This window comes from Dermacentor variabilis, chromosome 3 (assembly GCF_050947875.1).
Source record: "Dermacentor variabilis isolate Ectoservices chromosome 3, ASM5094787v1, whole genome shotgun sequence".
In the NCBI taxonomy this organism is placed as follows: domain Eukaryota; kingdom Metazoa; phylum Arthropoda; class Arachnida; order Ixodida; family Ixodidae; genus Dermacentor; species Dermacentor variabilis.
The window spans coordinates 5424243-5437981 of record NC_134570.1 but is presented as its reverse complement, the minus strand read 5'-3'; the positions used below and the strand labels follow the sequence as shown (position 1 = coordinate 5437981).

Below are 13739 nucleotides of genomic sequence, written 5' to 3'. Positions count from 1 at the left end.
GCTTCTGGCTCCCATTTACAATGACATGCTTGTGCACCTAAAGTTGAAGCAACCCCATTTTACTAAAATTTACTTCTGAATTACTCTATCAACATGTTCTCACATGTTGGTAGAATGTGTTACATGTTGGTAGAATGTGTAGTGTTACGTGAATAACACTTTACATGTTATTCTACCAACATGGTGTGGTGTGGCTATCTATGATCACTGTATAAAACCGGGGCAAACATATCATGTCCAAAAAGTGCACAAGCTGGTATAACTGTAATGAATGACCTGCAGTCTTTCAAAATTTGTAATATCGCAAGAATTGGCCAAGCTCATTGAAACTCTGCAGAGTTTAAGTAGTCCTGAAAATTCTTTTCTTATACGTGTGTAGCTGTCATTCAGTTAATTACAGTATGAAACCTCAAATTTCTTCTATGCGCAACATATATATCCTTAATGCAAACATTTAAAAATGTACCAAAGGCAGTGTGGCCCCATGATCTGGTGACATCATTGCATGGTAGGTCACAAACAAATGATGCATGCTGCAGTTCTTCATGAGTAAGCCATGGCATTATTAGGTCATTACCCGCCGTGGTTGCTCAGTGGCTATGGTGTTGGGCTGCTGAGCACGAGGTCGCGGGATCGAATCCCGGCCACGGCGGCCGCATTTCGATGGGGGCGAAATGCGAAAACACCCGTGTGCTTAGATTTAGGTGCACGTTAAAGAACCCCAGGTGGTCAAAATTTCCGGAGTCCTCCACTACGGCGTGCCTCATAATCAGAAAGTGGTTTTGGCACGTAAAACCCCAAATATTATTATTATTATTATTAGGTCATTGAAAACCGAGAATGGTAGGTTTTTTATGTACCACAACATCGGTCTTTCCTTTCTGTCTTGGTGTACATTTGATGCGTGATGGGAGGAGCGACTTGGAAGGTGAGGGTGATGCTCTATGTTGCCTGAGAAGTGGCAGTAGAAAAGCTTGTAATGCAGACTCATTTTGCGCTAAATGCAAAGAAATATGCGAGAAGTATTGTGCTGCTGAGGTCACGGGTTCGATCCTGGCCATGGCGATTGCATTCGAATGGCGGCGAGATACAAGAACGCTTATGTACTGTGCGCATATTAGAAAACCTCAGGGGATCAAAATTAGGCCGGAATCCGCAACTATAGCATGCCTCGTAATCGTACTGTGGTTGTGACTTATAAAATACCAGAATTAAATTAATTTAAATTTAGATGTTTGAGAAGAGCCAAAAGAAATTTGATTTAGTGAAATAGGTCTTGGCACATATTAACAATTGCTCAAAGCACACCCAGATTTCGGTGGCATGGTGTTATTGTAAAAGTTGCCATGTGCAACCAGATTAATATAAAAGAAATTCAGTACAAAAAATTAATGTCAGTGCTGCTTTACATATAAGCACGAGGGACACATCTTTTCTGTGTAACATATAAAACACATCTAAATTCTGTGTATCTATTGATGAATATCAAATGGTCCTACATCTAAGGCAGTTATAGGGCGTTATGACAACAGGGAGCCACGAGCTTTTTGTTTAGAAACAACATAGGGCAACAACAAAATAGCTGAGCCTAGTGAAGAATTCATTAAAAAGCCTTGCCAATTTGATACGTTCACTATTACTAAAGCTTATATGAAGGCAAAGCATCCTGAAATGCACGCTCAAACCTCATCAGCATTGCACCACTTATTTCAAATAACTTTTATTTTGTTTTGTCATTTTGCCAGAATAAAAGCTCTCTAAACCTGCTAGGCTGATTTCGAGAACTTTTCGAGAATGGTTTGGTTCCATTTGAATGCAGCTTAGTCAATCTTTAGTAATCTAGACACATCGTTACTGCTCTACAATTAAGTAGATCAAAGTAGATGCTGTCGAAGTGCATATGACAGAGCGTTTGGAAGGTGCATTCCTGGGTGACGTTACCCAGAAGGCAGTTGTAAGCTTTATGCACATATCAGCTATAGCATATGAAAAGCAGCACTTATTAAGTTTTTGCATACAGCATACCTTTAGCAAGGCTTGAGCTAATGCAAGTCCTAATATACTTAATTTCAACCATATATGGCCATTGTCCTCACATTTCTTGTGGTCTGACAATTTATTACTACTGTCTACAGTCAAAATCGCTGCTAAGGACAATAGAAACAGTATGATTCGAAACTGCAGAATTCTCCATCTCCGGAGGTGGCTGGCTGATTGCCGTGTGAGATACTTTGTGAGCTGTTATGGATGTCTACATCGGAACTGGCTCTGCAAGCATACAAAATGGGCTTTGGGATACTCTTACCACAAGAAGAGAGACTAAAATAACTTTTGCCTGTGACATATGGCACATACCAATGACGAGGGATCGGCTAGGATTCTCCATAAATACAACATCAAACAGCTTTATATTCCCACTAACTTGATAGTACATAATACTGATATGTAACAAAATAAACAACCAAGTAACTGAGAAACAAGCAGGTCTACTATGATTGAGTCACAAGGGGAAATATGGAAACATTTGTGTTAATTGCATGAAAAACTGTGCTTAAGATGTCATCCTCCCAGCAACAACAATATGATTATGCACAAACTAGCATTACTCTTCAGGCACACACCAGGCTACTCGCAACATTATCTACAAGATTCGAAGGCCAACATGCAAAAGGAGTAGCTGTCAAAATTTGTTTAGGCTGAATACCTTCAGCAGAAAAGGAGAAAGTTATTCTATTCCACATCCTCATATGAAAAACTTTGCAATATTGTTATAAGCCATTCTCAGACATTGAAGAAGCCACCAGCAATGTGACGGAGAAAATTGAAGTAGCACTCACGTTCTCATTTCTCTTTAAATGCAAACCTACAGTTGCTCATTTTCAGGTGCAAGTGCCGAATTCGACATTGTAGAATACTAAGTGGCACCGTGTACTGTTATGAGGAACATGGAACAGACATTCCAAGGAAGTGCAATATATTTGTAATCCAGTAGGGCAAGGAGGTATTCACTGTTGGTGTCGCCAGAATTTGGCCAGTCAGAAGGCTAAGGCGCGTTAAATACAAAAAAAGAAACCTACAAGCCCACTGTGCAGTGTATTTGCCAAACCATCAAAAACATCAATGTGTCCAAGTCCACAGTGACCAGGAAAGGAAATAAACAAATGTCTTGAAGATGGAATGAAATCCTTATCAACATGTAACCTTGCAAAGGAATGGAAAATAGCGAAAGTAATCCCCGTTCATCAAGCAGGAAGCAAAAGTGATGTCGGTAATTACAGACCAATATCGCTAACGCCCACAGTAGGAAAATTATTAGAGCATTTAATATTAAAGCATATCACGAGGTATCTAGGGCAAGCACAAATATTATCGCCTATCCAGCATGGTTTCCGGCGGGGACTTTCAACCATAACCCAATTACTTGAATAACGCATGACTTATCCCAAAGCATTGATAATCAAAAACAAGTTGACTTAATAGCATTATATTTTTCGAAAGCGTTTGATAGAATAACCCATCAAAAACTAATCAGCAAACTGAAAACAACTTTCGGCGATGGTTCTATTGTCAATTGGATTGAAGATTACGTAACTAACAGGTTTCAGTATGTTGTTGTTAACAATGAAATTTCTTCCATTGTACTAGTTACATCGGGCGTGCCTCAAGGGTGCGTCCTTGCTCCCACTTTATTCTTTATTTTTATTAATGATTTGCCCTCTAACATCCGCAATAAAATGAAGCTTTTTGCCGACGACTACATTCTTTATAATGAAATTAACTCTATGAATGATCAGGTTGATTTAAACAGCGTCCTTTACGATGTAATGAAGTGGTGTAAAAAGTGGCAGATGGAACTGGACATTAAAAAAACTACTTTTTTATCTATAACCCGCAAAAAAAAACATAGGTCGGACTTCGAATACACTATCAATAACATACCACTCGCCCGAGTTCATGAGCATAAATATCTTGGCTTGATCATTTCACATGACCTAAGATGGGAATCGCATATTAACAGTATCATACCATCTGCTTTAAAACGGCTGCTATTCCTTAGAAGAAGACTTCGAGCTGCGCCATCGAAATATAAACTGCTATCATACAACGCATTTATTCGCCCAGTTCTCCAATATGGTAAAGCAATTTGGTTTCCTTATACACAACAGCTTATTAACAAACTAAAAGGAGTGCAGCGAAAGGCAATTAGATTCATCTTTAACAATATAAGAATAGCGATTCACCTGCCCAACTGCTAAAACGAGCCTGTATTCCTACTCTGCAAAACCGCGCCAAACTAGCAAGACTAAAATTATAGTTCCAATTAATACACAATGCATTACGAATAAATACTTCGTTGTATATATCCCTAGCTGACACCAGACCTTCCCGCCATAAGCATTCACTAACACTTAAAGAATATGCATTTCGCACTGACTGTTTTAGATATTCGTTCTTTCCTCTTGCAATAAGAGAATGGAATAGCCTGGACTCCTGCATAATGACTAACACATCGTTGCCGAAATTTGTAACCCTTGTAGAAGAACTGTTGCGCAATAATTAGATTATGCTATCCGGAAATAACACACCACTCACGTCGTTGTATAAAATCAAATCTGTATAAGCATTGTATTTGCCTATGCAATTTCACCCCTTTTTGCCAAATGCACTGCCTCATTCATGTTTTATTTCCTGGCATATGTGTATATCTGCTTCGTGTCGATTACAAATATCATTGTTGAAATTATGTAAATGTGTTTTCATCGCTATTTGTGAGTTTATAATATATGCCCAACCTGTAAAAATACCACTAGGATTGGCAGTATCTGAAATAAATAAATAAATAAATAAATAAGGTGAAATGTGGCGACAATTGAGAAATGAATCCTTTGTAGTTTCTAGTGGCACACGGATATAGAAAGGCGGTGAGCACAATTACATGCGACACATACTTCTGGATCTTGACTTGAACTCATGGCAGTGCTGCAGGGGAAAATACTACGCTAATACTTCCAAGAGGCGTCAGCTACAATACTGAGTTGGAAGGAAAACTTTGCAAAGACTTCTTCAGAGGTTGGAGCATCTGACCGGTAAGTAGTTTGGCATGACTAGGGGAAAATATAATCAATTTCGCAAATAGCACAATTCCAGAAGGACTGGCACACTGCATAGATTTTTCAAGTGGCAATTATTTTTGCTAAAAGCCTCTGCGCATTAATACAACTTGAGGTAGCTTGAGCGGCGAATGTAACACTGAGATTTGCTATCTCATGAACTTGAGCGAAAACTTAAAATCGCGAGTCGTAAGTACAAAAAGGGTGCACTGAAAAAAACCAACAAGACTTAAAATAAGCTGCACGATGAACAGACAGTTCGTCGATATTTGAAGCAGATCGTTAGTGGATATCAAAAAACATGCAATGGCTAACAGCGAAACATATGGTAACCGACTGACTGACGTAAGTAAGGCTCACAGGATAAGTTTTTCTCTATCTACACCTTCAAAGGAGCACGTATTTCGCAATTAAATCGGCCGCCATGCGCAGCAACCGCTCTCGATTGAAGTCGCCAACGCAGCAACGCGCCCTTTTTTATTTCAGGACCACGAAAAACAAGGCGTTCACCTGAGTACAGTGTGGGCAAGCCGTTAATTTACACATGGCGAAAGCAAATGTCACGGAGTCCAAGCCCCCGACTGCCCAATTCAAACTGCGCTTGCATGAATATTGCGCACGTTTGGGCCCTTTCGACACGCACAAAAGCTCGTGCAGAATGTCTTGCAGCCGACACGACGGCAATGACTAATCTACGTTTGAGAGTAGCTATTTCAAAAAGCAAAACCAAGCAACAATGTGATGTCACATCCTGCGAAACAGAGGTGTTCTCCTTTCTCACCTTCGCTCAGCTCACGCATGCGCAGCGACCACGGAGCCCTAGGGAGCGACGTTCCGGTAACGAGAGGCATGATCGACATAGTAGTTCCTGACTGAATCAGTGATAAGATGAACCAAGCAGATATTCTTCTCCGTAGTCCTGTACTGCTGTCACCTGGATGGTATTTTAATAAATGAACATCATCCTTACGTAGCGCATCTCAAGACTGGAAGTTTTTGTCAGCCGAGCCTTTATATTCCTATAACTCATGATATAAAGTTTGTAAACAGGGATGAGGTGCCTCAGAAAGGCTGGCCAACGTTTCGATAGGAGGACATATCTTCGTCAAAGGCGGCCTCGTCATCGTCGGCATGTTAGTTTTAAAGGGTTAACTCATGATAGGTGCCTACTTTTTTCCAGTTTGTTTAGCCGCATTTTAGCTGCTCGTAGCGAAATGTTTCGTCGTATCCACTCACCAGTGTTGCCCCCTGCTGGAGCTTGTCCAAAGTGACGATGTTGTCGCTGCTGAATTCTGTCAGCTCCCTGAGAGTCTGGTAGTTCGAAAGCTGTAAATCGATAAGAAAGCAAAATAATTCAGTCTGTTAGAAAGCTTTCTGTTCGCCCGCCGGAAAGCATACGAAATCCGTGATCAGGCGAGCTCGCGAAAGTCGTAATATAATCCATAAGTACGGATAGGCTGGCCTGCGCGCAAGAAAACACACAAAGACTGGACACGTAGAACATGACGGGCGCAGACTTCCAAATACCTCTCAGAAAATCCTACAGCAGGTGCGGTATAGTTATAGCCGAACGCACTTATAAAGAATTGCTTGGGAGCCCCAAAATCCTTCGTTATGCAGGTCACTTCGATGTGAAGGTCGCGCCGCACTGCTCACAATACAGGCAGGCTACGTGTGTTCCGAGATAAAACCTTTATTACTGCTGCAAAGCATCAACAGGCCCATTGAACGAGAAAGCCGGCGTCTGTAGAACGGCGCCCAAATTCCCACCAGCCGGAACACCTGCAGCCGCGCTCCCCAACCCTGCCGGCCTCGGTCGCCGCTGCTGCTGCTGCTTCGGTCACTCGTCTCCTGCGCCGCGTACTTAGCAAATAATAAATAGTAATAAACAATCCATAAATGCATTTCATTTCTCAGCAACATCGTGTAAATGGTCCACAGCCAACATGCTAAGTAGAAACTGCTAAGGAAATAAACCGCACCAATTTGAACGCAAAACTCGATAGCACACCCTGTTGCAAAACTCGAACACATTACTCGCAGCGCAAAACTCGAAGGACCACTCAGTGGCGTTCAATTGGACATGAATACGAACTTAAAACTCATAAAAAGTGCTTAGGTTTCCGCGGATTTTTACAGCGAAGCTATTAAGAGGAAGCTTTAGCTCGGGCCAAACTCCGACGCGGCCGATTCAAATACATGTAAAACGCAAAAACGCTTTTCCGAGATAGCCCCGCGACCAATATTAATAAAATTTGTTGCATTTGACAGAGAAAGTTATAGTCTAGTGGCTGTCGGAAGCGGAATTCTAATTTAGGGCCTCAATTTCATTGAACGAATTGCCAAAAATTCGAAAGTTAGAAAAAATAACACTATGTTTACAAATTAGTCGCTCGGCGTCAATAACAGATATCGCGGTTTTTTCAAAGCGGACAAATTTGGTATGTCGGTGTATATATTATGTGAGTTTGTTACGTGGTGCACAAGGGTTGTGCTACAATGTATTTACACATTACAAAATTTTTTCAGATTCATGTGCAACATATGAATTTCGCCCGCTTTAGATGTACTATTCGATTCAAATCACAGAATTGTGATGTCATTTTTCAGTGCTGAGTTGCGGAGTTGTAAACTCGATAGTTTCGTTATCTAAAAATTTGCGGTTTTTGCCAGTTTTCTGCAAAAACGTTGACGACTTAAATCGAAAATTCGAAAGCAACAGTCACTACATTTTAAGTTTTTCTTTTAAATGCAACGAACCTCACCAAATTTGGTGCAGTGGTTGCCGAGAAAAACGAATTCTCCTTTTACATTTTTTAGATAGGAGCACTCGACCTAAAGCTTCCTTATTTTATTGCGTCACTCCTTTATAGAACAGCTGAAACTAGAGGCACATGCGCAGTGAGCACCAAGCGGTGGAGCTACCAACATCCGATCCCAAGAGCGCACTCATGCGACAGAATCCAGAAAACCAAATTCAGCGCTGTACAAGGTTAACGAAGGCACACTACTGCACTGTGACCCCAATGACTGAATGAAGAATGCTTCCGATAACTCTCGGGCGGTGGTGTCACGGCTCTTTTTCAAAATCGTGGTATCACGAAACATGGGTTTGCACTTGCATATTTTACAATGCTGAGCCAAATGGGAACCTGTGCCTGTTGGTATGGATCGCTCATGTTCTCTAAGGCGCTCGTTAACACAGCGGCCTGACTGCCCTACATACACTTTGCCACATGACAAGGGCATCTTATAAACCACACCGACGCTGCAATCTACAAACTTCGCGTGGTTCTTTTCACAATCTGGTTTTTTACTTGCTTTACAAATACGGCTGCACAACATTGACAGTCTCTGAGGAGCGGAAAACACTACCGGAATTTGGCCCTGCGTGATCGCGTCCGTGTCTAGACACAAAGCTCCCCATACGTGGGCCGAGCCGCGGTGGAGGTGGAGGTGGAGGTGGAGCCGCGGTGGAGCTTTAGCTCGGGTGCTCCTATATAAATACATGCAAAAGGAGAATTCGATTTTCTCGGCAACCACCGCACCAAATTTGACGAGGTTTGTAGCATATAAAAGAAAAAAACTAAAATCTAGTGACTGTTTAGAATTTCCGAGTTAGGTCGTAAATCTTTTATTAAAAGTTAGCAAAAATTGAAAATTTACAGAAATGAAACTATCAAGTTTACAACTCTGTAACTCAACAACGATATATTATAATACAATTATGTAAATTGCAACTAATAGTACATCTAAAGCGGACAAAATTGATATGTTACACATGAATATAAAAAAATTTAATAATATGGAAATACAGCCTTTGCAAAACCCTTGTAAACGACGTAACAAATTAACATAATATGTGAAATGAGATATCGAATTTGTCCGCTTTGAATGATCTAATGGATGCCGTTTACAGAACCGCAATATCTGTTCTTGATGCCGAGCTTTGAATTTGTAAACTTTGTGCTTCTATTCTTTCAAACGGTCAAATATTTGAAAATTCTTTAAACAAAATCCAAGCCCTAAATCGAAATTTCGCTTGCAACAGTCACTAGAATTTAACTTTCCCTCTCAAATGCAACAAATTTCATTAAAATCGGTCCCGGGCTTTCTCAGAAAAACGTGTTTGCGTTTTACATGTATTTGAATAGGCCGCATCGGAGTGGGTCACGAGCTAAAGCTTCCTCTTAAGCAATCCTCATACGTGGGCCGATACTGAAGATAGCGCAATGCCGGGCCTACCCGCGGCGGAGGCGAAGCAGGCCTTAAGGGCCGATTTACGTTCGAGCCGCACATGGCCGCAAGCCAAGCCACAAGCGGACGGTCGGCCATCAATGGCCGCGCTGTCCTCGGGACGGGCGGTCGTGAACTTTTGCCTGCCTGCAGCGACTGCACAAACATGGCGCTGGTGCGAAGTGAAGCGCAGTGCAAGGCCCTTGGCGACATTTGCGTGTGTGTGTGCGTGTGTGTCTGTGTGTGATCATTGCACGAGCTATTCAGCACCTGCAAAGATATTTGTCCAACACAGCAAACCGCTGTACCCTTCCTGACCTCTTCAGTATGTGCGATCGCCAAAGGCAACAGACGGATTTGTGTTGTAATTACTCGAGGGTCGGAAGGGATGAAGTCGCCGATTCAGTGTGTTTTGGGTCGTTTTTTGCGTGTGCATCACAAACGCCAAGGCCATCGCGTACACATGCATTCTAAGCATGACCCATGTTTGGTACACGCCATAACTAAAAGATTCCGACCGCCCACCTCAGCGTATAGTGTTCGTAGGTATTGTGTGCGCGCGTTTCATCGCTGCGAAGATTGTATGTTTCTGCAGTGCTGGCTCGTAATTAAGAAGTGATGATACGATGCGTAGCGATGAGCTTCATTATCGTGTGATCGCAGTCAATCGTACTGGGTTGTTTGTGCCTTGCCTCATGTGAGCTGTTTTGCGGGCTGCGATGCACATTGGTGACCGCGAACAGGCACAGTATGTTCGAGTGCTAGGGCTCTTAGTTTTACGAAGGGTACTGTGATGTGTACGTGCAATATGTCGCAGTGGCGCTAGGCGTATAAGTGTTCGTTTTATGCAATGTGCATATATTCACTGAATTGAACCATGCATAAGCGTTGCGGGCGAGTTTTGGTTTCGGCCCTTTCTGCCTCATTCACGTATCTTGTTTGCTTTTCAGAAGTTATTTCTCTGCTATGAAGTGATAAGTCTATGAAGCTATGAGATGATGAGATGATGATGAGTGATGCTATGAAGTCGGTGAGAGAAATATAAGGAACAGCTTAAAAATTACATCCGTACACAAGGGCTGAAATCTCCACACGCTTGCGCACTGTTCTCATGAACGCAAATTTTGGGAACTCTACATTTTTGACATGTGGACATTGGTGTGAACAGCAGAAATCCTGATGTAGAGTTCTAGATTAGGCGTAGTATAGAGTTTTATATTGAGAGATGTGAGGGGTGTTGCGTATGCAAGGAATTCAACTTCTTGTTTCTCGTTAGTGTCAGAGTACACACACTGTTTCTGCCAACACCAGTTGCACGGCATGATCAGCATATTATGTGCGAGAGCTAAATACTTCTTTCTGATTCTTGACAAATTTGTCTTTTTTGACAAAAAGCCATACGTACGCATCAAAGTACGAAGACGACAAAAAACTGGCATAGTCGATATATGATATTCTGTTGGCAGCTAGAGCATGCCGTGTGTGTGTAAGCGTCAAAACCAATATTTGATGCTGTCGATATTGCATAGGGATGTGCGAATATAATATATTTGCAACTTTCGAATGATGCATCAAATAGTGCCCTATTCGATTTAGTAGTCACTTTTTGTAAATGTGAATATTTCTTTCATACCTTTCAAGTATTTCCAAACGGCAACTGCACCCGCATAAACATTCAACAAAGTAAGGTAAATGTTCACTGCGACGGGCATAGTATGGCCAAAAAACATAAGAACTTGCGTAGTGGAGCAGGCTACGTCGCTTAGGTAGCCACTCTTTACAAGCTGTACAGTGGTTATTTGCGCTATCTGAAGAGTCCTGTGCATGCGAAGAAACTAGCCGTGGGCTCCTAATGCTCCATTTGTGTTTTTCAAATACAATACTTCATGACGTACTATATAATGACACAAGCTTGCTAACTTCACAAATACTGGGATGTGAACATTAGTTTATAATAACTGTGATAACAGCTATTCCTTTTTTAGAAAATTATTAGATTCGCTTCTGGCAGTATTCGATTCCGTCTCACAAATGACTATTCACACACCTCTAATATTGCATACCCCATGTGGATAACAAAAAACGAGTGTCGCATAAACTTGCACTCTAAGCATATTTCACGTAATCAACAAAAATTACGCAGTGGGCTACTTCTTTCAACATAATTAACAATGCTGCACAAAGTGGCGTAGGGACAGGACTCAAGTAAAAAATAAAAGACGCGAGAGCGTCGTGCAAATAAACAACTGTTTTATTTTTCAGAAAATGAGGCATACATATAGCCTACTCGCATGTGCAAAGATGCTCTTTTCAGTCTACCCACACCCTCTATTGTCAGTGATTAAGCTAATCTCTTTGCTGAGTGCTGCAGATGGCCAATGAGATGGCACATGGGGTCATCTTGATGTTGCAGGAGTCCACAGCTTCTCCTCTATTGCAATAGCAACTATATGGACACTCCAGGCGCATTTCTGCCATTGCTGTTAGGTTCCGTATGAGTGAAAGCGTGTGAGGGTGAGCCGGCGAACTCGGTTCCATCCCGCGTGCGCCAGCGAGAAACGCAGCCCGGGTGCGTACCCTCTCCTGTGGCGCGCGAGGCAGGGGAGTGAGGCGAGGGAGGAGGGGCGTTCTTCGGCAGCTGCTACCGCACCTCGATGTCGTCCTCACCCGCCGCTCCGTACAAAGTGGAGACAACCACGGCGTCTACTACGGCGTTGACAACGCGAATCGCGGACGCCGTAGTAGACGCCTTTGTCGGACGTCGTAGGAACGCGTTGCCGGCGCTCGTGTGTCTTCAAATTGGCAAGGGCCGCGCAACGTCACCTGCATGCAAGAGGTGCGGGGACCCCGAGACTCTGGAGAACCTTCTCTGTGCCTGCCCATCCTTCGCGCAGGAACGCTCCATAGTGATCCACACTTACAGACGCCATGGCCTTCCAGCGGCCACAGAGACTGACCTGCTGTTCCCGGTGTGTCCCCAGCTCCCTGCACTGCGAAGCCTGCTGGGGCTTATCAATTCCACTCTAATAGAGACCCTGTAAGCGCCCGCTACAACGCTGGCAACTTTACTGAGGACTGTCACCTGTTGCGCATAGTGGAGTCTATTAAGCCCACATCCTCCCTCTTTCTCTATCATCTTTCACTTCCCACTCTCTCTCCCCTGACGACGCTTCGCCGTGGGCCCTCACTGGTTGCAGAATCAAGCGTCTTTCCTTTCTTTAGATCACTATCATCATGTTGAAAATGGTCTGCGACGTGGCTAAAGTGCGCGCACGCGCGAACCTCATCGTCAAAGCCGTCTGCGATTTTTGCAGAGTGCGCGTGGCACCGGTGGCTTCGTATGCGCAGTGCGTTCGACGTTTCGTGCGCGTTGAAGCTACAGCTGTCGCTTCAATGCGTAGTTTCAAACTTTCAGCGTTTTCACTGACAGTTTCCGCTGTCATCGGAAACTGTCAGTGACAGTTTCCGCTGTCAGTGTGGCGACGACAGCTACAAGATGGCGCCAGAGCAGCAAGCATCCTCTGAGAGGTTCGTCGGCGGCAGCTTCTGTGAATCGCGTCCATGCGTCACCCATGCGCTGGCTCACGCGATCTCCAGATTAGCAAGGCAATGGCACCACCCTGCCCCGTATGCGACGCGCCGCACGAGACTGGTTGTCCACGCCAGCCAATATATTGCAAAATTACAACACGTATAGCACACAAATTTCGCATTAGAGAGTATCGTAAGCATCCGCGATTTTTTCTGTCAATTGCATGTGCTCTGAAGTAATAATCATTGCAGAAGTGTCACTGGTCGCTTATACTCTTATGCATATCAATATAGCTAGGTATTGTATAAAACCAGATTGCTTACCTTGTACACGTTTGCTTCCAGAGTTGTCTCTGCACATTTCGCACTTTATGAAGAGGGGAAGCTAGGGAACAGCTTAGAAGCTGTACCACTGCTCCACGTATTGCAATTACTCATATTATGCTAAGTGTGATGTGCTGTAATGTTACCTATGCAAATGCGCCGCATACAGTTTCTTGCGCATGTGAAGACACAACAAAGTGCCTTCTCTGCTGCTGCCCAACTTTTCACGCTAACAATATGCCCTGCCAGCTGTTCTCCATCTCAATAGTTGCTTGCAGCACTGGGAAAGCTGCGGCGGATTAGCGAACAGGAAGGCTGAATACACCTCAAGATGTGTTCATCTGCGTCATGTCGTCTGCTCGGTGTCTGCTTGCCATCCTGCCAGTACATGCTCCATGATTGGTGGGCTGATACAAAAAATGTTTTCGACGCCATAACCACAAGTTTTCTTTACAAGCAAGCGACAGCGGAGCTTAGCTTCACATGTACGCTTTCCCTCCATTTACTTTGCAGCTTCCTTGGTAAGTGTTCACCGCT

General features: G+C 43.3%; 1 protein-coding gene across 1 annotated transcript in view; it reads right to left on the bottom strand.

Moving 5' to 3' along the window:
- LOC142575110 (neprilysin-1-like) overlaps positions 1–13739 on the bottom strand; it is a 357362-nt gene that overhangs the window by 295913 nt on the left and 47710 nt on the right. Inside the window, exon 3 of the mRNA XM_075684106.1 lies at positions 6348–6437. Within this exon, the coding sequence (XP_075540221.1) occupies positions 6348–6437 (90 nt within the window). The remainder of the gene's footprint in view (positions 1–6347; positions 6438–13739) is intronic.